This window comes from Pongo abelii, chromosome 3 (genome assembly GCF_028885655.2).
Source record: "Pongo abelii isolate AG06213 chromosome 3, NHGRI_mPonAbe1-v2.0_pri, whole genome shotgun sequence".
Classification (NCBI taxonomy): domain Eukaryota; kingdom Metazoa; phylum Chordata; class Mammalia; order Primates; family Hominidae; genus Pongo; species Pongo abelii.
This window is the reverse complement of record NC_071988.2, coordinates 112,132,116-112,155,845: the sequence shown is the minus strand read 5'-3', so window position 1 is coordinate 112,155,845 and position 23,730 is coordinate 112,132,116. Positions and strand designations below refer to the sequence as shown.

General features: G+C 33.1%; 1 protein-coding gene across 21 annotated transcripts in view; it reads right to left on the bottom strand.

Moving 5' to 3' along the window:
• Window positions 1–23,730, bottom strand: part of CCSER1 (coiled-coil serine rich protein 1) — a 1,462,495-nt gene that overhangs the window by 874,828 nt on the left and 563,937 nt on the right. For 20 of the 21 annotated variants that reach the window (XR_008524637.2, XR_008524639.2, XR_008524640.2 and 17 more), the window contains one exon: window positions 6,716–6,793. Coding sequence is in view for 18 of the 21 variants with exons in the window: in XM_054554165.2 (XP_054410140.1) it covers window positions 6,716–6,793 (78 nt within the window). In the remaining 3 variants the exon portion in view is untranslated. Of the gene's footprint in view, window positions 1–317; window positions 3,443–6,715; window positions 6,794–23,730 lie in introns of those variants that run through there. The other variant, XM_054554178.2, reaches the window with a different exon arrangement.

The following is a 23,730-nucleotide window of genomic DNA, read 5'->3' as shown; positions in this document are numbered from 1 at the left end:
TTCTCAGTAAACTATCACAAGAACAAAAAACCAAACACCACATATTCTCACTCATAGGTGGGAATTGAACAATGAGAACACACGGACACAGGAAGGGGAACATCACACTCTGGGGACTGTTGTGGGGTGGGGGGAGGGGGAGGGATAGCTTTAGGAGATATACCTAATGCTAAATGACTAGTTAATGGATGCAGCACACCAGCATGGCACATGTATACATATGTAACTAACCTGCACATTGTGCACATGTACCCTAAAACTTAAAGTATAATAATAAAAATAAATAAATAAATAAATAAATAAATAAAAAGCGATTTCTAATACTAAGAGAGACCATTACATTCAATAAATGAAAAGGAACAATAAAAACTCTCTCATACACACACAAAAATGAGTCTATGCAGGATACACAACAGATGATGTTGTGAAGGACATGCCACAGTTTGACCTCTGTCTTTCAGAGTTTCCAAATGTGTTCTTTTACATAATGATATATTTAGACGAAATAAATTGAAACTACTCACTATGTTGATGTTATAATATATAAACAAGTAAAATAGCAGCAGCGCTTTGTTCACAATGGGTGTTTCCCCAGTATTCTAAAGTGGTTAAATAATATTCCTTCACTGGAAGGTATGCTTTTAGGAGGTTACCAGGTTACGTTACCGTGGTGGTTTGGATAACAAAAGAAAAAGTTGCTATGGTGTATGCCTGATAAAAAGATACTATATGTTCTTTTGTTATTTTATTTTATTTTGTTTTTATTTTTTGAGATGGAGTCTCGCTCTGTAGCCCAGGCTGGAGTGCAGTGGCACAATCTCCACTCACTGCAATCTCCGCCTCCTGGGTTCATGCCATTCTCCTGCCTCAGCCTCCTGAGTAGCTGGGACTACAGGAGCCCGCAACCTCGCCAGGCTAATTTTTTGTATTTTTACTAGAGACGGGATTTCACCGTGTTAGCCAGGATGGTCTCGATCCCCTGACCTCGTGATCCAACCACCTCAGCCTCCCAAAGTGCTGGGATTACAGGTGTGAGCCACCGCGCCCGGCCAATATATATATGTTCTTATTGTTACAGAAACTATTATGTATTTTTTTCCAAGTAGTGTTTCATTATATTTACCAGTTTTCCCTCAAGACAAATTCATTATATTTACTCCTTCTCAAAATTAATAAACATTTCCATTAATCATTTTTCATAAGAGGAATCTGATATATGAGCTCAACTGAATACTCAAGGGTATAAAATAAATAGCATGACTTGTAGGAATAAATGTTAAACTTGAATCTTCATCAAAGTAAATAATTTATGTTTAAAATATATTTCTTTCATATTTGAAAATAAAGTAGTAGGAGTTCAGTGGCAAAATTTCTGCCCTACAGTATTTATAAGACTTTCTTGCATTGAACTTGGAGATCTTGCATCTATAAAAATAATAATCAACACTTACCTATGGGTTACTATGTGCTATTATAGGCACTTTTCATTTATTAACTTGCTTAACCTTATAAGAACCTAATGAAGAAGTAGTTGCTGTTATTTTATAAATAAGATATGTGGACAAAAAATAACTGGCTCAAGGTCTCACATAGCTAGAGAGTGGCAAAACTGGGGTTTGATCCTCCCAGACAGTCTCCTAATTAGACTGCATTGCTTCTAATGCTCCCAATTCTCTTTTCTGCTTTATTAAAAATAAACATTGTTTTAAAAATAGAAATAAGTGGTCATTATAGAAACTATAGAAAATTTTTCTTAAAATAGTATGACCCATCCCCAGAGTTGAAGATTGATAATTCTATATTTACTGCATCTTTTTTTCTACACACTTTATTTTATACAATAGGGAGCAAAGTGTGTGTTACTACACATTACTAATTCCTGAATCCAGGCTCTATGGTCACGTAAAGTTAATCATCATTTTTATTGCTTAACATACCAGTATTTCATGGTAGAACATATGTTTTTAAATAATAGGGATGGGGTCTCCCTATGTTGCTAAAGTTGGGCTCAAATTCGTGAGCTCAAGCGAACCTCCTGCCTCAGCTTCCCAAAGTGCTAGAATTAGAGGGGTGAGCCACTACACCCAGCCTACAAAAAAATTTTTTGAAACAATTTATTTATCTACTTCCTCCTTTCTATCCCCTGCTTAAGCAAAGTGGCTCTGTGCATATTAAAGTTAGGTTCATGTCATGGCAGAAGAATCTTCAGACACAATTCTATTCCTAAAAAGTACATCAAAGAGTTTTTTCTTGTTCTTATTCTTGTTATTGTTTTTTCAGTGCCCTGGCTGATTTAAGGAGAGAAGAAACATCTCTGAGAGAATCTTGGAGTTTCTTTAGACTAAAGAGTAATAACTAGGGATGAGGAAAAGAAGTCAGAGAACCTTGGATTTCATAAGAAGAAGAGACCTAGGAAAGAACCAAATGCCACATTGTCAGTTCCTTGGGAATGTGGCCAAACCTCAGAGAGGGTGGTGCCATTGTGCATTCCAGGTACTGTGATAATCCCTCTAGGCATTCCAGGAATGCAAACATCCCAGGGAAGCAGTAGTCAATGGGCCAAGAAATGCAATGAATTACGTTTGTTTGTTTTAAATTTTGATCAAGGATTGGTGAATGGAGGGTATTCCTCAATGCCTTTCTGCACTTTTGAAGCACAAAAGTCTTCAGAAGTTCAAAGAACAATAGAATAGAAGATTTTTATTTCCTGCTGAATTTATCACAGGATAAATGTAATACAGTACAGTAAGATAATATGATTTCCTAACATATCTAATAAAAAAAATTACTTAAGTAGGAAAAAAGACTAAAATGTAGCCATCATGCTTCATTGAATTACAAATAAATTTAAAAACTGATGAACACTACTAGCAAAAAGAACATGTCTCATGATAAATTGTACTTTTATGGAGGGTCAGGAGCAATGAGCCAGCTTTAGCTTCAAGATTGTTAGTTCCAGGAATGGATTGAGGCTGCTAATAACTGCATATGTACAAAACATTGAAAGGGTCATCCTACTAAAGAACAGTAAAATGTAGTGGCTTGAAGCCATCTTCAGTGGGGAGCATTTTACCAAGGCTAACAAAGGGAGATGTCAGGCAGATGAGATGGGAAGTGATTAGATGTTTGCAAGAAATCAGAGAGAATGTCAGAGGGAAAAGACAGAAAAGGATAGAATGAGCACATTAAAATTAACAACATCAATTTTGTTCAGGTTTAGTCCTCAGAAAACTATAAAAAACTTAATGGCTAAGCAATCCACTGTTTTTTATAAGAGCAATGTTTCACTTTAATGATCTTGAACTTTTATGATTCTGTTGTTGATGTTTGATAACATTTTGTTCCTACCTATGCAAAATTGGTTATCCTTTGGCTCTTCTATAATGATGTAGTGGCATGTGTCAGACCATATGTGTGTACAGTTGATATAATGCTGAATATTCTATTAAAAAACAACAAAAACTAGAGGTTATACATTTGCATTTTGTTTCCAAATAGATGCCCATAACAATAGTTTATAAAGGTAAAAGAATTTGACAGTTCTTATAAAAGAAACTTTTTGAACCAAGCATCCTAGAAACTCCTCAGTATCAAGAGGCTGCCCAGGAAATCTGCAGTTTATTATGTGTAGTATATGTGTAGTATATTTATTATGTGTAGTATATGTGTAGTATGTTTATTATGTATAGTATATGTGTAGTATTATGTGTAGTATATGTGGAAGACTGTATTCTTCTATGAAGGAATACAGTCAAATACATTCATCGCCTGGCATGAATATAGTAGGAATGGTGATGACTGTGGTGACTGGAGTTTATGTGCCCTGTCTATATGGAGAAAGCCTTCTCATCTCTTATCAAGTAGTTCTACTTACAACGAGATCCACAAAGTTTCCAGATTTTTCAATTGTTTAAGACAAAGTTGGATGAATTTTTTTGTGAAATGTCCTCAGTTTTGAAAGGATAGCTACACCAAACAAACCACTCCAACAATGGTTTTTAAACAGTAAATATGAGTTTAGCAGGAACTGAACCATAGTGTGGGGGAATAGAGAAATGAGTATGTATGTGGGGCTTAGACTATCTTTCTCGGCAGATCGTTTTTATTTAATTGAAAGAATGGGCTCCAATACTAACAAAGTTGAAAAATGCTGCCATATTGGAAAAAATAAACATTCGATCCCAAACAAGACTGAATTACCATTTTAAATTCATGTATCTCTAAAGTTTAACCTACCTTGGGATAGTCCCTAGGATGCCATCTTTTTTTCCATACTTAATTTAATATATCTTACTATGGTACATTCTTAACAATAGCCAATTTCTTATCTAACATTCAAGAATAAAGGCATGGGTATTAGTGGGAAAGTATTTATTTTTTATAAAAATAATTTACCATTTGTCTTTATTTCAAATGATGTGGTTGAAATCTACTTAATCTGAATGTCATTCTAAAGGTAATGCTTAAAAAAAACCATGCACCTTGATAAACATACCAGCCAAAACAAGATATCTTCCTCCAACTGTTCTGAGTGCTTCCAAAACTGACCAAGAAAGTGGAGTAAATACCTTTCTTCTAGTAATCTAATTACTTCCCAGAAGAAAAAGGAAAATCAAATCCCTCAATCACCCACCAATATTAGAAGAAGCTTTGCTCTTCTAATGTTAGGGTGGATTGTGATGGGGTTGAGTGCTGAAATCACTGTATCTTAGAAAAGTAAGCTAAGAGGTTAAGAGGATTAATCTAATACTAACATGAAATATCATGTCACATTCATGGGGAATAGGTGAAAAAGACAACCTTTTATTTTCTAGTTACCTAGCTATTCAAATATCATAATTTTAATCAAAGTTTTAGACATATGAATTATAATATTAGACTTTTTCAGAATATGGTTACAAAAAAACTTAAATGTCTTCTATGTGTTATATAATTCTCAACATATCCTTGAAATTACAATGCTTTATACTGTTAAGATTCTGTTCAAAATAGTTCTGTATATTTTGTGTTTACGTAACATTATTATATTATTCATTTACACAACGACAATTTATAAACTAAAAATGAAAGAAGCAGATAAAGTTTTATTTCATAATTTTGAATTTTAAGTTTAGATACTTATAAACACTAGTGGGATAATTTTATAGGTGATTAAATACTTTGAAAAGATATAGGCAATATTCCTTTCACAAAAGGAGTAAATTAAAAGTCACTATAACTATGTTGGCCATCAAAAGACAATATTAAATATTATAAGCACTTGGAAGTTTTAATTTCTTATAGAACCATTTACATTTACCCCAAAACTACTGATCTCTCAGAACCAGTTAGAGAAACTAATTATATTTATATTAGCTTTATGTCAGCAGATTCTGAAATATGTCTAACCTTTTTTAACCTCTGTTAAAAAATACATTAATTTTCAAAGACTGTAATCATTGTTAATATATTAAAAAGAAAAAGTGGTTTCTGGTGAAGTTTTGAGAATTCAATTAAAATCTTGTTAAAGATATGCTTCTTCAGTAAATTTGTTCCATATACCATAAAACAGTAACATCAAACTTTGTAGCATTAGTATTATTTTCTCATTTATCTGTATAATAATAAAGAAAATATGTTTCAATAAATAATGTAATCAGAATACCATTCAGTATTTAACAATTAGCAGTTATAGAAAGGGCCTTCTAACAAATATTTGACTCTCATTAAGCAAAAAAGTATCCATAATTAGAAAACTAAATACTCTCATTTGAATTCATAGCCTTCTATAATTATCATTTCAACAAGACAGCAATATTGAGTATATGAAAATCCATGCCAGCAACTGTACTACGTATAAGCAATATAAAATTGAATAAGATACAGTCCTTAAATGAAAAATAAAAAACTCTCATAATAATTATATGTTAAAATATTGCAATCATAAAAGTGATAATCTTAAAATGTGCACCTGTCTTTGAACCAAACTATACTGAAATCAGTGCACTTAAGTACATCATCCCAACGTTTTAAGTTTTTTTCCTCAGGCTCTTAAGAATTGTTTTTATTTATAATAATCCTAATAATATCTAAATACCCCAGTACAAACATAAAATAGTTGATCTACAAGCTTTGGCTTAAATAGAAACATCTAATCTTGTGGCAAAACAAGACTTCGTATTTGTTATGTATATAGCTTCCCAAACTGAAAAAAATGTCACCAGTCATACCACATATTGATTTGCATATTTACTCGAATATTTATTAAATACAATATGTTTGGTGGAATGATTCCATATTTCAACTCTTGATTTTGACTCTTATTTTAAAAGAATTACATAATTAATTATTAGTAACCTAGCATTGCTAATGAAAATTTAACCACTAGATGAGGGCTGAATGTTTCCTTCTACCCCTATGATGTATATTAATATAATTACTATAAACAAAATATTTAAAACCTCTAATTCATGTGAATCAACCTATTACAATACAACTCCACCATTTACATGTAAGACAAACAATTGTCCCATAAAGTATTAATTTTCATTCAAACCTTTACCTTTAGTTAGCAATACAATGACAATGGAACACACAAAAAAATGATTTTAAGATTTGAAATCAGACCCTTGAAGAGTAAAGCAGTTCACTTCACCATCTACACATAAACTATTTTAAACTATTTCTTAACTATCCTAAAATTTTTATAAATAATGCTTTCTTGTTTGTTTTTTACCTTGAAAGGCACTGGCTCTTCAGTAAGAGGACTAACAGGAAGTGACGTGGTACTGCTTGCTGGACTCATGTCTGCACTCTGCAAGGACAGTGAAATTGAATTAAATTAGGATTGTTTTGTAGTCATTTTGACTATCCATAATTTAGAAAAATAAATAAATCATTAAAATAAACAAATAAGTAAAATATGAACGTAAAAAATCAGATTTAATGCAGATTTAATCATAATTATATAATCATTCCTTATGTAGAAACGATTATCTGGGAAATTAGTCAAATTATCACTCTTCAGGTATATTTTAAGTGCATTTTATCAAATATAATGGCCATTTTTTGTGTTAGGGTGGTATTTATTATCATCATTGCTTAATTTATATTTTACCTTTTTTAAATTAAACTGTATCCGTAATAATTCATTATGTTGCTATTTCAATGTATTTCAGACTGATTTTCAAACACAGATTAGTTTTTCTTCTATAAAGATTTAAATCATTGCAACCACTTTTTTCATTATGTAAACCAATCTGCCATAATATACAATTACAAACTGAAAAAATATTAAATTTTTTAAATTCCTAAATTCATAGCCCCTGACATTTTACCTTTCTTTTCTTCTGCTAAACAAAAATTTACGGATAAAAGATTTACACAAATGTAAGAGAATGCCTGGAATGTTGCTAATGGCTGTTTATCTAGTCTTTTTAAAATAAAATCAATTAAAACGTCTTTAATGAGAAATTAGCCTAAAAAAGATATATCAGTTAGAAGTTCATCATTAATTTACTTTTCTAAAAGCAACAAAAAGTTACTAATAGTAGGTAGCAACAGAAGTCATTTTATTATATTCTTAACAGTCTCTCAGAGGGATTCTCCCATATGCAAATAAAACAAAAGAAAACATTGAAAAGAATATATACCTACATTTTCAGCTTGGTTTCTAAATATATGTGCAAACACACAGAAATTTTGCAGTGAAGATTAAAACCAAAGAATGAATTCACCTCAAGTGAGATAAGGATATAAGTAGACAAGTTTGACTCACTTAAGTTTCAACAAAAGAACGCATTCAAAGCATAGGTGCTACAACCACTACTTATTCTTACAGACTTTCTATTCAAGGATTATTTTTAATTCACTGTATTCGAATGTACAATAAACTGGACATATTTTAAATATCCATTAAGTTGGGACTACTTATGACTCCCTAGTCCAGAAACCAAGGATAAGAACTATAAACACAGGAACCAAGATATTCAGCATAATGTTAATTTAACACACACCACACCTATTTTGGAAATTGATATAAGGCAGTGCATTGAGTAAAAATATCTAAAGAAGGAAATCAGGTAAAAATTGAACAATAATCTACTAAAGGAAGTAGGAAAATACATGCACCAGATAATTGAGGTGAGTTAGTTATCGACTTTAATTTCAAAATTTATCCGGAGTTCTACGCCATTTATTTGATCAATCCAGGAAATATTATGAATTGCTGACTCTCGCTCTCTGATTATATGACATAATAGAGAAACAAGGCTGGTCTTGCTAACTAATTTACCGCAGGATGTTAACACAAGACATGAATGAAGCTTTATGCTGAAAAACACAGAAAAAAAGACTCTTGAGCTAAATCTCTTAAAGTTGGATTTCTCACAAGAATTTAAGCAAGTGACAGAACATAATTCATTCATAGTTGAATTATCCGATATTTACCTGTAGTATGGACAGCCTGCATAGCTTATTAAAGTATCATACCCTCAAAAATTATATATTTAGGAGACATAGATGACATTCACTTGTAAAAATTGAAAAGCCTGGATCACAGTCTTTCCAATGAAGGTTTAATTTTCATAAGAACATGAGTGCAAAGTCAAGGTTCATGGTAAACTTCTTTAAAGGTTGAGGTCTCCCACAACTTTCCAGAAATTAATGTATAAATCAAAGGGTAGTAAAAAGCAGACTCCAAATTTTACATTATGTAACATTGATTCTTTGAATGTCATTCTAAGAGAAAATTGTGTTCTAGCTATAATTTTCAAATCAATCTTAAAGTGTGACACCTTAATTCTACTGTTCTGAGGAAATCTTGAGATAAATATTTTAAAAAAACAAATCAATCTCATATGACAACAGCTGATAAACTGTACTTAGTTATCAAGTTGAGAAATACATAAATTATTTTCATGTTTATCCTATTGTTTTCCCATTTGCTTTTCAGAGATCTGTAATTTAGATATCATTCCAATTTGCTTATTCTTTTAGATCAAATACTATTGTAAAGCTTTTGAAGATAAATCTTGTCCACATTTCATATTTTAATCCATTTACTCTTTCATTCAACAATAGCAATACTGATACAATTTAATATCTAAATAAAATACTTAAGTTACATTTGATGTTTTTAAAAGCTAACAGTTTTAGTTAATCCACAACTTTCTTCATAAAATGTTCTGTCAGAATTATGGCTTCATCTGCTTTTGATATATTTCAGAGATTTTACAAGTGATTGGTTCATAATAATGTGAAAGTGAATCCTATGGGAAAATAGAAGAGCTATTTTCTAAAAGAAGCAAATATCTCAACAGAATAAATCTCCTTAATTCTCATGAATTTTTTTTTAATCCATTGGAGACACACTAGAGATTTCTGTCATAAGAAGCCTATTCTAACAAGTGTTCTTAACCTGATTTTTGGTTGTAAGTCCAACAGACAAACTGCTTCTTTCAAACACTAGCACAGATAAGTAATATGAACCTAACATTTTACCTACCATTAAAATGTTATTTTGCACAAATTGGTCACCTCTCCCTTTCTATTTCTATTTAATGTAGACTATGTTCTCTTTCATTTTTCTCCTAAGTGTCATCCTTAGGTTCAATAATAAAATCTAGACAAGAATTTACTGAGCATATTATAAATATTCTGGCTAATATCACCTTCTTTTTATGAATATTGCCTCTAGAATTCTTTCTACTTGCCTAATTTTAAAAAAACTCTTTCACTTCTTTGTTGCTGTTGTTTTTAGAAGACAATTTCCTTAATTGACAAGTGATTTCATTCCTCACCTCCAACCCATCCTTTTCTTTAAATCAACTTTATTGAGATATAACATACCTACAGAATAATGCAGTTTTTGAGCATACAATTAGATGAGTTTTGACAAATATATCCATATATGTAACCACCACCAATATCAGATACAGAACATTTTCATCACCTCAAAATGTTCCCTCATGCGCCTCTGTATTGAACTATCCCCATCCCTGCTCCCAGGAAACAATGGTGTGTTTTCTTTTACTAGTTTGCTTTGGGCTGCTCTAGAATTTCATATAATTAGAAGTGTATAGCATGAACTCTTTTGGGTCTGGCTTATTTCACTCAGCAAAATGATTCTGAAATTCATTATGTCATATTGGTGCATATTTCAGTAGTCTATTATTTCAAAATGTTGTATAGTATTTCATGGTGGACAGAAATTTGCTTATTCACTCACTTCCTGATGGGATTTGTGTTACTTCCTATTTGGGGCTCTAATGAAAAAAACATGCTGAACATTCATGTATATATCTTTTTTGGACATGTGTTTTAATGCGTCTTTAGTAAATACTTAGCAATGATATATCTGGGTCTTCTGGCAAATTTATATCATCCTGTATTATGTAAACTTTATAAGAAACTGACAACTATTTTCCAAAAGGATTGTAATATTTTGCACTTCCACTTGTCCTACGTCTTGGAAACATTGGTCTATCAGTCTTTTTTAAAAAATTAGGCATTTTATGGGTGTGCAGTGGAAGCTCATTGTGGTTTTAACTTTCTCTTCCATGGGCTACTAATGATGTTAAGCATCATTTCATGTGCCCATTAACCATTAGTATATCTCATTTGCTAAGAGTATTAAAATATTTTGCCAATTTTTATCATTGGATTATTGTATACAAATCCTTTGTCATATATGTTTATTACAAATATTTTTACCCAGTTTGTGGTTTAACTTTTTATTTTCTTAACCACATATTCAAAAGAGCCAAAGTTTTCTAAACTATTTGTTTTTTTAGCTTGATTTTGTGGTGTGTGGTTTTAGTGTTTTACCTAAGAAATATTGGCCTACCAATCACGTTCTCAAAGATTCTCTCTTACGTTTTCTTCTGCTAACCTTTCACTTCAATACATATGGGCAAAAGATAGCAGGATCAGAGATTTATTCTTTGAAGATGCTTTTCCAATTTCTTGGTATACAATAAACATTAAATAATCCTGATACTATATGTGTTATAGCACAAGATTTTCACAGGTTAATTTGAATTTTAGCAAGTAATCTCAGATATTTTAACCAACCTTTCTCATAATATGAAAGTCTTATATTTACTCATGTCTTCACTATAATTATAATAAATAAAAATATGGAATTATTATGTGTAGATATATCTAAGGAAGGGTAGGAAGGCTTTGCTACAGCACTGAAATGTTTAAAGTAATATTCAAGACTCTCATCAGAGTGGGATATTATGGAACTTCCTAGGAAGATAATTAGCAGGAGAGAAGTGAAATATTTAGTTGGGAAGAAGAATAGAAATACCAAGAGAAGCAATGTTTCTATTATCTCAGAGACTGTTTCTCTTACCATTGGACTCATCTTTGGCCCTGAGCAAAAAGAGGGAGCAAGCAAACATAAAAAAAGCTATTTTAAATAAAATCCCAAGAGACAGATGGGAAATACTCCCCTCTTCTTCAAAAATTTCAATGGAATAAACTATGATCTAAGCACACAGAGTTTCCTGCAAACACCATGCCACCTTATCATATTCAAATCTGCAATACAGTGTTGGTGAAGAGCAGATATCAACAGGCTAAATGAAAATGACCCCATACTAAAGGAAAACAATGGCAGGAGGAGGACTAGAACTTCTCTTAGCTCCTATGAGATGGCTCCTTAAAACATATATGAATAATCAGGGACAATTTATCAAGAAATTGGAAAAAGCAGATAAGTGGTCTCATTGAAATCTTCAAACTCAATATCTTTGTACCAACTTAAAGTTAATTAACAGAAGTCATTTTTGATGAGAAAAAATAAGTATACAAGGTTTATTAACAACAACCACAATAAAACCCAAGTGAAAAGTAAGACTTGCAAATCATAAGAGTTTGTCTACCCCAAAATAAATAATGAGCATGAAAGAAAATATTTTTTGTTATACTAATAGCAACTTTTTTTTCTCAAGTTAAATCTAGACAAAAATTTGGGGAAATAGTGTATCATCTGTTACTATAAACAATGATTTAAATGTTTAGTTTGAAAATGTGAACATGCTCAATGGACACTGCTTAATTGGCATTGGGCAAAGTACATAGTTGAGAGCTTTGAAACTCAATATTCTGTCACTAAAAAAGCAGAGAAATTGAAGAATAAGAGGCACTATTAAAAATCAGAAAATAAAGTTGATATTTTGAGTGTTACATCTTAACTGCTACTATTATATTTATTATTGATAAATACAAACGTGTATTCATTTTAATAGCATTGGGAAACAGTATTCTCTTCTTCATTTTGATATGAAGAAAGGAAGAACTCTCAATTGATTCACAAACTATTTGTCACTTAGTACTATCAATGTTCTGTGTATACAATTTCCAAGTCGGCCGTGTGTATCTAACAACATAAAATTTAGGCTACCCTCTTTGGGTCCCCTCCCTTTGTATGGGAGCTCTGTTTTCACTCTATTAAATCTTGCAACTGCAAAAACAAACAAACAAACAAAATATAAAATTTAAAATTTAAATTTATTTTTGAAATATAGTTAACTGATTCATAAGTTAGGGAGTTAATTTTTAATCCATGAAAATGAAAGAATCTTTTACAAGTATTATAAATATTTTATTGTATGTCTTATGTTTTTCTTCTGATTCTGCGGAAAATGTGTTAATTTTATTAAATAAAATATCCTTACTAACACACAGTGCCTAGATCTTGTTTTTTTTTTTTTTTTTTTCTAAAAAAGAAATCAGGGCTCCTAGGAGAAATGTCTAATTCCAAGTCCAGGATGGGACAAGTAATTTACAAGAGGCACAAGATGATTCTGGAGCATCCTGTGGTACCATAAAGCAAGGAAGTACTAAAAAAACAAAAGAACAGGGGTATGCCAAACAGACAAAGAACAAAGAAGTCAACACGAAAGAGCTCCCAAATGCCAAAGCTGGAACAATTCAAACAACAACATAAATAACATACTACGGAGTATAACTCAAAGTATTAAAAGAATGAGCAAATAAATAGGGAGAAGAGACACATTTTTTTCAGAAAAATTCCAAATCAGCAAATAAATAGAGAGACGAGACAAATCTTTTTTCAGAAGAATTCCAAATAATTCATTTAGCTAGTTCTCTTCAAGAGATGAAACTTAACACCCTATTCCCACCCTCAGGCTGCACTGAATGACTTTCTTCCAAAGTGTAATGTATGAAAAAAGGAAAATGTAACTTCACAGTGGAGAGACCCAGCAGACACTACCTCAACCAAGTGATCAAGGGTAGCATTATGTAGACAGCATGAACGTTGTATAATGTGAAGAGAGGGATCCTTCACATCTATGGTCTTCTACCCTCAAACCAATGGCCACAGTCTAATCATGAGAAAAATATCAGACAAATCTAAATCGAGGAATGTTCTGCAAAAACCTAATCAGTGCTTAACAAGAAAAGTGTGAGAAACTTTCACTGAGCAGGCATGGCGAACAACAATAATAAAGCAATGGTCTTCAACCTTTTTGGCATGAGGGACCGTTTTCATGGAAAACGATTTTTCCACAGAGTGGGAGGGGGATGATTTAGGGATGATTCAAGTGCATTACATTTATTGTGCACTTTATTTCTATTATTATTACATTGTAACATATAATGAAATAATTATACAACTCACCATAATGTAGAATCAGTAGGAGCCCTGATCTTGTTTTCCTGCAACTAGATGTCCCATCTTGGGAGGGATGGGAGAATGTGACACATCATCAGGCATTAGAATCTCATAAGGAGCATTCAAACCTCGCATGCGCAGTTCACACTAGGGTTAGCGCTCCTAAGGGTCTCTAATGCCGCAGCTGATCTGAAAGGCAGGTGGAGCTCAGTTGGTAATGGCAATGATGCGGAGCAGCTGTAAGCACAGCTGAAGCTTAGCTCACTCGCCCTCCGCTCACCTCCTGCAGTGCGGCTCAGTTCCAATGAGCCACGGACCACTGGTCCGTGGCCAGGAAGTTGGGGACCCTTGTAATAAAATATCCTGAATGTGACTCGGGAATAACAAAAAGGACATTAAGGAAAACTGTTAAAATCCAAATACATTGATCAGTTGAGTTAATAGTAATGCACCAACGATGGTTTTTTAAGTTGTGAGAAATGTACTCTGCTGAGGTTGGATGATAACAGTAGGAGAAACTCAGGAGTTTATGACACTCGTCTGTACTGTCTCTGCATATTTTCTGTAAATATAAAACTATTCCCCAATTAAAAGTTTATTTTAAAAATTCTTCATTAGCAATATAACCAGGCTATTCATTGTTATAATACATAATAGTCATTTACTCATAGCCTCTGAGTTTTTATCAGGGCTTTTAAAACTTTCATCAAAATAAATTTTGACAGATCATTTTATTGAGATGCAAAATCTCTCCATTAGAGAATCTTTAATCTTCTATTAAGTTCTCCCAGAAAAGCTGATGTTAAATTGTTTTGCATACTTTCATGTTCCATATGGGAATGCTGAAGGAAAGCTTCAGTCATATAAAATGATCTATTTGTTTGGGTACTATTAAGGTGCTTGGTAGAGTGAGTTTGCATTATTAATATTTACTGAATGCTATAATTCCACAGTACAGATCCATTAATTATGCCTCCCCTGAAAGCATAATTAATGGATCTGTCCTATGGGTTAAAGTTTATTTATAAGGATTTGTTGAAGTGAAACATGATCAATTGGGCTGAAATCTTCTGAGTACACAAAAAGATTTAAGGGTTAGTGAAATATTTTAACTTTTTTAAGCCATTAGGGTAAATTCTATAATGATTCTCTAGACTTAATAAAATTAAATTTCCCCCTTTTAAATGTGTTAACTAATTTTAGGATGTATTCTCATAGTTGTAAAATTACACAGAAAACATATACACATGGTTTAGTATATTGCTGCTTTAATAATCAATGGTGTTATCACTGATAAAGCACATAATTTTGATTTCTATAGTATAAATGGGCCATTTTTCTTAAAAATATCTTTCTTTTTTAGAGGTGTCAATTTTCTGTGAAAATTCAGTCATTTATTCAGCCATTCAAAAAGTATTGAGTACACGTTAAACTTCCCTGCTCTTAGACTTTAAGTTTTGCCATGATTGTCCGCATTGGTAAGACCTGGTTAGGCTTGCTGTTGGCCCAAGAACTTAGTAAGAAAGGGAATACAGAATATCTAATTGTGACACAGAAAAACATCTCATATATATATATATATATATATATATATATATAAACACACATACATATTAGTGGGTAGATTTTCAGTGTCTAATGTGTGTCCTTCACTAGTTATACCTGCAAAAGGCAAGAAGCCAAGAGGCCTGGACTCCTCCAATCCAGGGTGCTGACTACTGAATTACAGGCACTCCTCTCAGAGGAACAAGGCTGATTCCACTACTTCATTCTCTAAGTGGTGCATATTCCATGCCTCAAGTGTTTTTGTTTTAGCAGTAAACCAAAACAAGAGCAATAGGAAATTGAGTTTAATCTCTAAATCTGGACTAGCCCATTGTACTTTAGTCTGGTTCAACAACCTTTTCCATTCCGGTCACATCTTTTACTGGTCTTGTTTCCTCCAAGTGAAAATGCAAGCTTTTTTCTTTATAATATATTCTTACAGTTTATAGCTGCTGTTTTTGCCTTCCTAGCATCCAGTTCATTTCACTTGTTAACATTCTGGGTTTCCATTGGGGAGTGATTTCTCCTAAACTTTCAATCCATTTGCTTTGAATACTACTGGTCCAAAACCCTTAAAATAGATGTGAGCATATAATCAAGGCCTAATCAACCTTTCCTGCCAGTCACAAAATGGCACAGAAGCCACATTATTTAAACGGAGCTCAAATCTGGGAACTGTGGTGGAATTTTGAAAAGGAGATGCTCTCATTCAGCTAATACACCTGAAGTCATAAGAACGTGTTTCTGTCTGAATTGACTGAAGTCACCAAGTAGATGGAATATCCTTAGGAGCAAATCCAACACTGAGTCAATCTAGGAAATGGCAAGAAATACACTAAGTTCCAAGGGAATCTTTGGTATGTTGATAATCCAGCTCTACATGGACAAATAATTTTCACAAAACAGTGTGTCTAATATGTAAGCATTATGTCTCATATAGATATGTGTTGCTTAATGATGAAGAGAAATTCAAAGAAATGCATTGTTAGGTGCTTTTGCCACTGTGCAAACATTATAGAGTGCACATATACAAACTTAGATAGCTTAGTCTACTACACATCTAGGCAATATGGTTTAGCGTATTGCTCTTAGGCTACAAGTCTGTACAGCATGTTACTGTACTGAATATTGTAGGCAACCAAAACACAATGGTATTTGTGTATCCAACCATATCTAAACATAGAAAAGGTATAGTAAAAATACAGTATTATAATTATACAGCACATAACTGTATGGGAATAAGCACTATGATTGGGAAGTTGCAAGTTGTAAAATCTAAAATTTAGAATTGGCTGACAAAAGTAGACAGCCATAATACCACTTTATTCTAGGCTGGGAAGTTAACAATATTTATATAGTATCAAGTTAATTTATTACTTTCTACATTTTTGGAGCTTAGATTATATATTTTTGAATTGGGAACATCATAAAACTTTATCACAAAAATGCCTGGACATAAAAGTATTTACTACTTTTTAAAAATTTTTGTACATATTTTTAATTTGGATAACATATTCACATAGTCCAAAATTCAAAAAGTACAACATATTTTTCCAGAAATAATGCCTTTCTTTTACCACTAGTGACCAGCCATTCAGAGGCCACCAATTTTAGCCATGTATTATATAACCTTCTACAGATGTTATATGGATAAAAATAGAAAAATATACACAAATATTTATATATAGTTATTTATTTTTTATACATATAGGGTAATATACATATTATTCTTAAACTTGCTGTTTTACCATATATTTACGTATAATGGGTTCCCTTACTATTTGTTATGACTGTATATCAATACTATATAGTATTACATTTTATGGGTATATTATAATATAGTTAACTAGTGTTATATTCTCTTTTGCATTACAAACAGAGCTGAAGTGAATAATCTTATATTTTATGCAAATTTACCTATAAGATACATTTTGAGATGTGAAATTATTGGGCTGAAAGATACATTCAAATGTAGTTTTGAATAATATTACCAAATTGTCCTGCATAGAGATTCTACCAGTACACACATCCACATAAGGCTTAAGAGTGAATATTTTCTCACTGCCTCACCATGTATTCTCTACTTGAAAAGGCTTTTAGTACAGATCCAAAGGTAAACAAAAGCTCTGGTTCACCCTCCTGAAATCACAGAGAGGACAGAAAGCAGCTTTTTAAATCCTCTTTCCTCCTGGTATCAATAATCTAAGACAGTTGGTAGATACAATATCCCAAGAGATGATTGTCTCAGTGTTGACTTAGCTTTGCTCTTAGTTCTACTCTGATCTTGTGATACAATTCCAATTACTAATCTCTTGCTTTAGTGTTTAGTCACTAACTGAAAGCTAAATCAAATCTGTGACCAAACTCTAGAATAACCCAAATTACTAGGCTATGGCAAAGCAATAACCCGGCTCATCCCTTCAGAGTGAATCTCACAGAAGAAATCGGAAATTGGTCCTTGGTTTGGAAGGTTCAGAAATTAAACTATACCAATTCACATAGGGACGAGTAGGTTTTGTGGGGATGATTCAAAATTAAATGAATAATGAACTGTACTTTGTCAGATATTGGCCAACATATTAACTAACAACGGAAACTAAACTTGGCATAAGAATTACTGGTAATCTGTTTATAAAGTTCTTCACTTTTGGTGAACAGAATCACTCAGAAACCACACTACAGACCTAAAGGTTCTTTGTTTCATATAAAGGTAGGAAACAATAACTGGATCCTCTCAAAGGATGCTAACATCAAGTTATGGTAAATATATAAATAAATACAAATCATTTAGAATCAGGGCACTTTCTTATTTGAACAGTGTTAGAGCATTACCACAATGACTACCATTCATACTAGCTCATTTATTTACAAAAAAAAATCTACTACTAAAAATACAATTATTTCATGCCAGATACACTGCAATGTAATTGAGAAGAAAAATACCTAATTTTATTAGTAATATTTTTAAAACCAGCTTATTTTTATTGATAGTGGTATTGGTTACCGCAACAATAACTAAGCTTATTGGTTTTATCTTGCTCTTGTTTGCTTCAATTTTAGAAAACTGCAGTTTCTAACTTTATATCAAAATTCCAGGAGTTCATATATTTATTTGAACCTTTAAGTCCTTGTAGCATTCCCCCAAGGTGCTGTATAGATACTTGGAGGCTGAGTCCCTATTTTAACCCACAATTTTTCCCAGGGAAAGAAATTATGTCTCTGACCCCTTATCTATGCAGTGGGATCTGAACCAATTGTGGCAAGGCCTCTTTATGTTTTGGTCTATGACTTGAATCTTCATATCCCTCAGTTCATTTATCTTATTAAATATTCTTGGTATGTTCAGCAGTGTCCAACCAGTCAGAATTGTGTTCTAGTTTTATTAACAACATATAACAGACAGTCTTGAGAACCTATAACAAACAAGATACTATAATGTGTGCTTAATAAAAAAAAAATGTTTGCCTCCAATTACCTTAAGTTCACTAGGGGAGACAAGCAAGTATTAAAAGTACAAACTAGAAAAAGGAATAAATGAATAAATAGATAGAAAAAGGAAAAAATTCCAACGATTCAAAGATAATCACAAATAAAATATATATTTTTAGATATTTAAAAGTAGATATTTAAAGATTTGAAAGGAAAAGATCCAAGATGGCCGAATAGAAGCAGCTGCGGTCCACGGCACTCACAGAGAGGAATGAAAAGGGGTGAATGAATTCAACGCTTTCAACTGAAATATCCAGGTTCTCACACTGGGACTGAAAGAGACTTAGACGGACTTAGAGAGAAATATGTCTGATGGAGCTGAAATACACAACACAAGAACTTCACAATTCAATCACAGGTAGCAGAATAGATCGAGCATAGGAAAGAATTTCAGAGCTTGAATACTACCTTTTTGAAATAAGACAGGAAGACAAGAATAAAGAAAAAAGAATGAAAATAAATGAATAGAACCTCCAAGAAATATGGGATTATGTAGAGACTGAAACTACGACTGATTGGGGCACCTGAAAAAGATGGGGAGAATGGAATGAAGCTGGAAAACATACTCCAGGATATCATCCGGAAGAACTTCCCCAACCAAGCAAGACAGGCCAACATTCAAATTCAGAAAATGCAGAGAACCCCAGTAAGATACTCCACAAGGAGTTCAACCCCAAGACACATAGTCATCAGACTCTCTAAGATTGAAATTACAAAAAAAAAAAAAATAGTTTAAGGGCAGCCAGAGAGAAAGGCCAGTTCACGTAGAAAGGGAAGCCCATCAGACTAAAAGTGGACCTCTCAGTGGAAAGCCTACAAGCCAGAAGAGAGTGGGGGCCAATATCCAGCATTCTTAAGGAAAAAAATTTCCAACATAGTATTTTATATCTGGCCAAACTAAGCTTCATAAGTGAAAGAGAAATAAGATCATTTTCAAACAAACAAATGCTTAGGGAATTCATCACTACCAGGCCTGCCTTGCAAGAGCTCCTGAAGGAAGCACGTGATAGGGAAGGGAAAAACCATTACCAGCCACTACAAAACACACTGAAGTACACAGACCAGTGACACTAAGAAGCTACCACCTAAACAAGTCTGCAAAATAACCAGCTAGCATCATTATGACAGGATCAAATTCACACATAACGGTATTAACCTTGAATGTAAATGGGCTAAACGTCCCAATTAAAAGACACAGAATGGCAAGCTAGATAAAGAAAAAAGACCCATCAGTGTGCTGTCTTGAAAAGATCCATCTCATGTGCAAAGACAAACATAGGCTCAAAATAAAGGGATGGAGGAAAATTTACCAAGCAAATGGAAAAAAGAAAAAAGCAGGAGTTGCTATCCTACTATTTGACAAAACAGAATTTAAACCAACAATGATTAAAAAAAAAAAAAAGACAAAGAAGGACATTATATAATGGTAAAGACTTCAATTCGACAAGAAGTCCTAACTATCCTAAATATATATACACTCAATACAGGAGCACCCAGATTCATAAAGCAAGTTCCCAGAGACCTGCAAAAAGACTTCAACTCCCACACAATAATAGTGGGAGACTTTAATGCCCCAATGACAATATTAGGCAGATCACTGAGACAGAAAATTAACAAAGATATTCAGGACCTGAACTCAGCTCTGGATTAAGTGGAACTGACGGATATCTACAGAACTCTCCACCCCAAAACAACAGAGTATACATTCTTCTCATTGTCACATGACACATACGCTAAAATTGATCACAAAATTAGAAGTAAAACACACCTCAGCAAATGCAAAAGATTTTAAATCATAAAAAAACTATTGAACCACAGCCCAAACTAGAAATCAAAACTAAGAAATTCACTCAAAACTATACAATTACATTAAAATTCAGAAACTTGCTCCTGAATGACTTTTGGGTAAATAATAAAATTAAGGAAGAAATCAAGAAGTCGTTTGAAATGAATGAGAACAAGGATACAACATACCAGAATCTCTGGGACACAGCTAAGGCAGTGTTAAGAAGGAAATTTGTAACCTTAAATGTCCACATCAAAAAGTTACAAATATCTCAAGTTAAAAACCTAATATCACAAGTAAAAGAACTAGAGAACCAAGAGCAAACAAATATCAAAACTAGCGGAAGACAAGAAATAACCAAAATCAGAGCTGCACTGAAGCAGACTGAGACACGACAAACACTTCAAAAAATCAACAAATCCAAGAGCTATTTTTTTTGAAAAAAATTAATAGCATAGATAGACCACTAGCTAGACTAATAAAGAAAAGAGGTAAGAAAGATTCAAATATCCACGTCAGAAACAATGGGGATATTACCACTGACCCAACAGAAATACAAAAACAAAAGCCCATGACCAGACAGATTCACAGCTGAATTCTACCAGAGGTACGAAGAAAAGCTTTTACCATTTCTATTGAAACTATTCCAAGAAATTAAAAAGCAGGGACTACTTTTCCCTAGCTCATTCTATGAGGCCAGCATCATCCCCAAACCTGGCAGAGATACAATAACAACAAAAAAACTTCAGGCCAGTATCTTGATGAACATCAATGCAAAGATCCTCAATAAAATACTGACAAAAAAAAATCCAGCAGGACATCAAAACATTTATCCACCATGATCAAGTGGCTGCATCCCTGGGATGCATGGTTGGTTCAAAATAAACAAATCAGTAATTGTCATTGGACACATAAACAGAACAAAAGTGAAAGCCGCATGATTATCTCAATAGGTGCAGAAAAGGCCTTCAATAAAATTCAATATCTCTTCATGTTTAAAAACTCTCAATAAACTAAGTATTGAATGAACATACCTCAAAATAATAAAAGCCACATATGACAAATGCACAGCCAATATTATACTAAATGGGCAAAAGCTGGAAGCATTCCTCTTGAAAACTGGCACAAGACAAAGATACCCTCTCTCACAGCTCCTATTCAACATAGTATTGGAAGTTCTGGCCAGGATAATCAGGCAAGAGAAAGATATAAAGTGTATTCAAGTAAGATTATAGGAAGTCAAATTATCTTTGCTTACAGATAACATGATCCTATATCTTGAAAACCCAACCATATCAGCACTAAAGCTTCTTAAGCTAATACACAATTTCAGCAAAGTCTCAGGATACAAAATCAAGGTGCAAAAATCACTAGCATTCCTATATATTAACAACAGGCAAGCAGGGAGCCAAATCATGAATGAATTCACATTCACAATTGCTACAAAAAGAATAAAATTCCTAGGAATACAGTTAACAAGGGAAGTGAAGGATATCTTCAAGGAGAAGTACCAATCACTGCTCAAAGAAATCAAGAGAGGACACAAAGAAATGGATAAACCTTTCATGCTCATGGATAAGAAGAATCAGTATCATCTGAATGACCATACTTCCCAAAGTAGTTTATACATTCAATGCTATTACCATTAAACCACTGTTGACATTCCTTGCAGAACAACAAAAAATGTTTATAATTCCAATGGAACCAAAAAAGAGCATAAATAGCCAAGACAATCCTAAGCAAAAAGAACAAAGCTGAAGGCATCATGCTACCTGACTTTAAATCATACTACAAGGCTTAAGTAACCAAATCAGCATGGTACTGGTACAAGAACGACACATAGACCAATGAAGCAGAAGAGAGAACTCAAAAATAGGATCACACATGTACAACTATCTGATCTTCAACAAAGCTGACAAAAACAAATAATGGGGAAAGGACTCCCTACTTAATAAATGGTGCTGGGAGAACTGGCTAGCCATATGCAGAAAATTGAAACTGTACCCCTTCCTTACACCATATACAAAAATTAACTCCAGAGGAATCAAAGACTTACACATAAAACCCAAAACTATAAAAGCCCTAGAAGAAAATCTGGTCAATACCATTCAGGACATATGCATGAGCAAAGATTTCATGACAAAAATGCCAAAAGCGATTTCAACAAAAGCAAAAATTGACCAATAAAATCTAATTAAACTAACGAACTGCTGCACAGCAAAAACAACAACAACAACAACAACAAACAAAAAACTATCATTAGAATGAAGTGACAACCTAGAGAATGGGAGAAAATTTTTGCAATCTATCCATCTGACAAAGGGACAAAGGTCTAATATCCAGAGTCTAGAAGGCACTTAAACGAATTTACAAGAAGAAAACAACCCCATTAAAAAGCAGGCAAAGGACTTGGACAGACACTTCTCAAAAGAAGACATACGTGCAGCCAACAAACAAACAAAAAAGCTCAACATCACTGATCACTAGAGAAATGCAAATCAAAACCACTATGAGATACCATCTCACACCAGTCAGAATGGTTATTAAAAGTCAAAAAACAACAGATGCTGGCAAGGTTGCAGAGAAAAAGGAATGTTTTTACACTGTTGGTGGAAGTGTAAATTAGTTCTACCATTGTGGAAGACAATGTGATAATTCCTCAAAGACCTAGAGGCAGAAATATAATTTGAACCAGCAATCCCATTACTGGATATATACCCAAAGAAATATAAATCATTCTATTATAAAGATACATGCATGCATATGTTCACTGCAGCACTATTCACAATAGCAAAAACATGGAATCAACCTAAATGCCCATCAATGATAGACTGAATAAAGAAAATGTGGTACATATACACCATAATATACTATGCAGCCATAAAAAAGAATGGGATCATGCCCTTTACACGGACATGGATGGAGTTGAAAGCCATTGTCCTCAGCAAACTAGTGCAGGGACAGAAAACCAAATACTGTATGTTCTCACTTTTAAGTGGGAGCTAAATGATGAGAACACATGGACATATAGGGGAAAACAACACACACTGGGGCCTGTTGGAGGGGGTTGGAGCGGAAGGAGAGTATCAGGAAGAATAGCTAATGGATCCTGGGCTTAATACCTAGGTGATGGGATGCTCTGTGCAACAAACCACCATGGCACACGTTTACCTTTAACAAACCTGCACATCCTGCATATGTACCCCTGAACTCAAAATAAAAGTTGAAGAGAAATAGATAAAAATTTTAAAGCATAATATAAATTATCATTAATGCATCATTA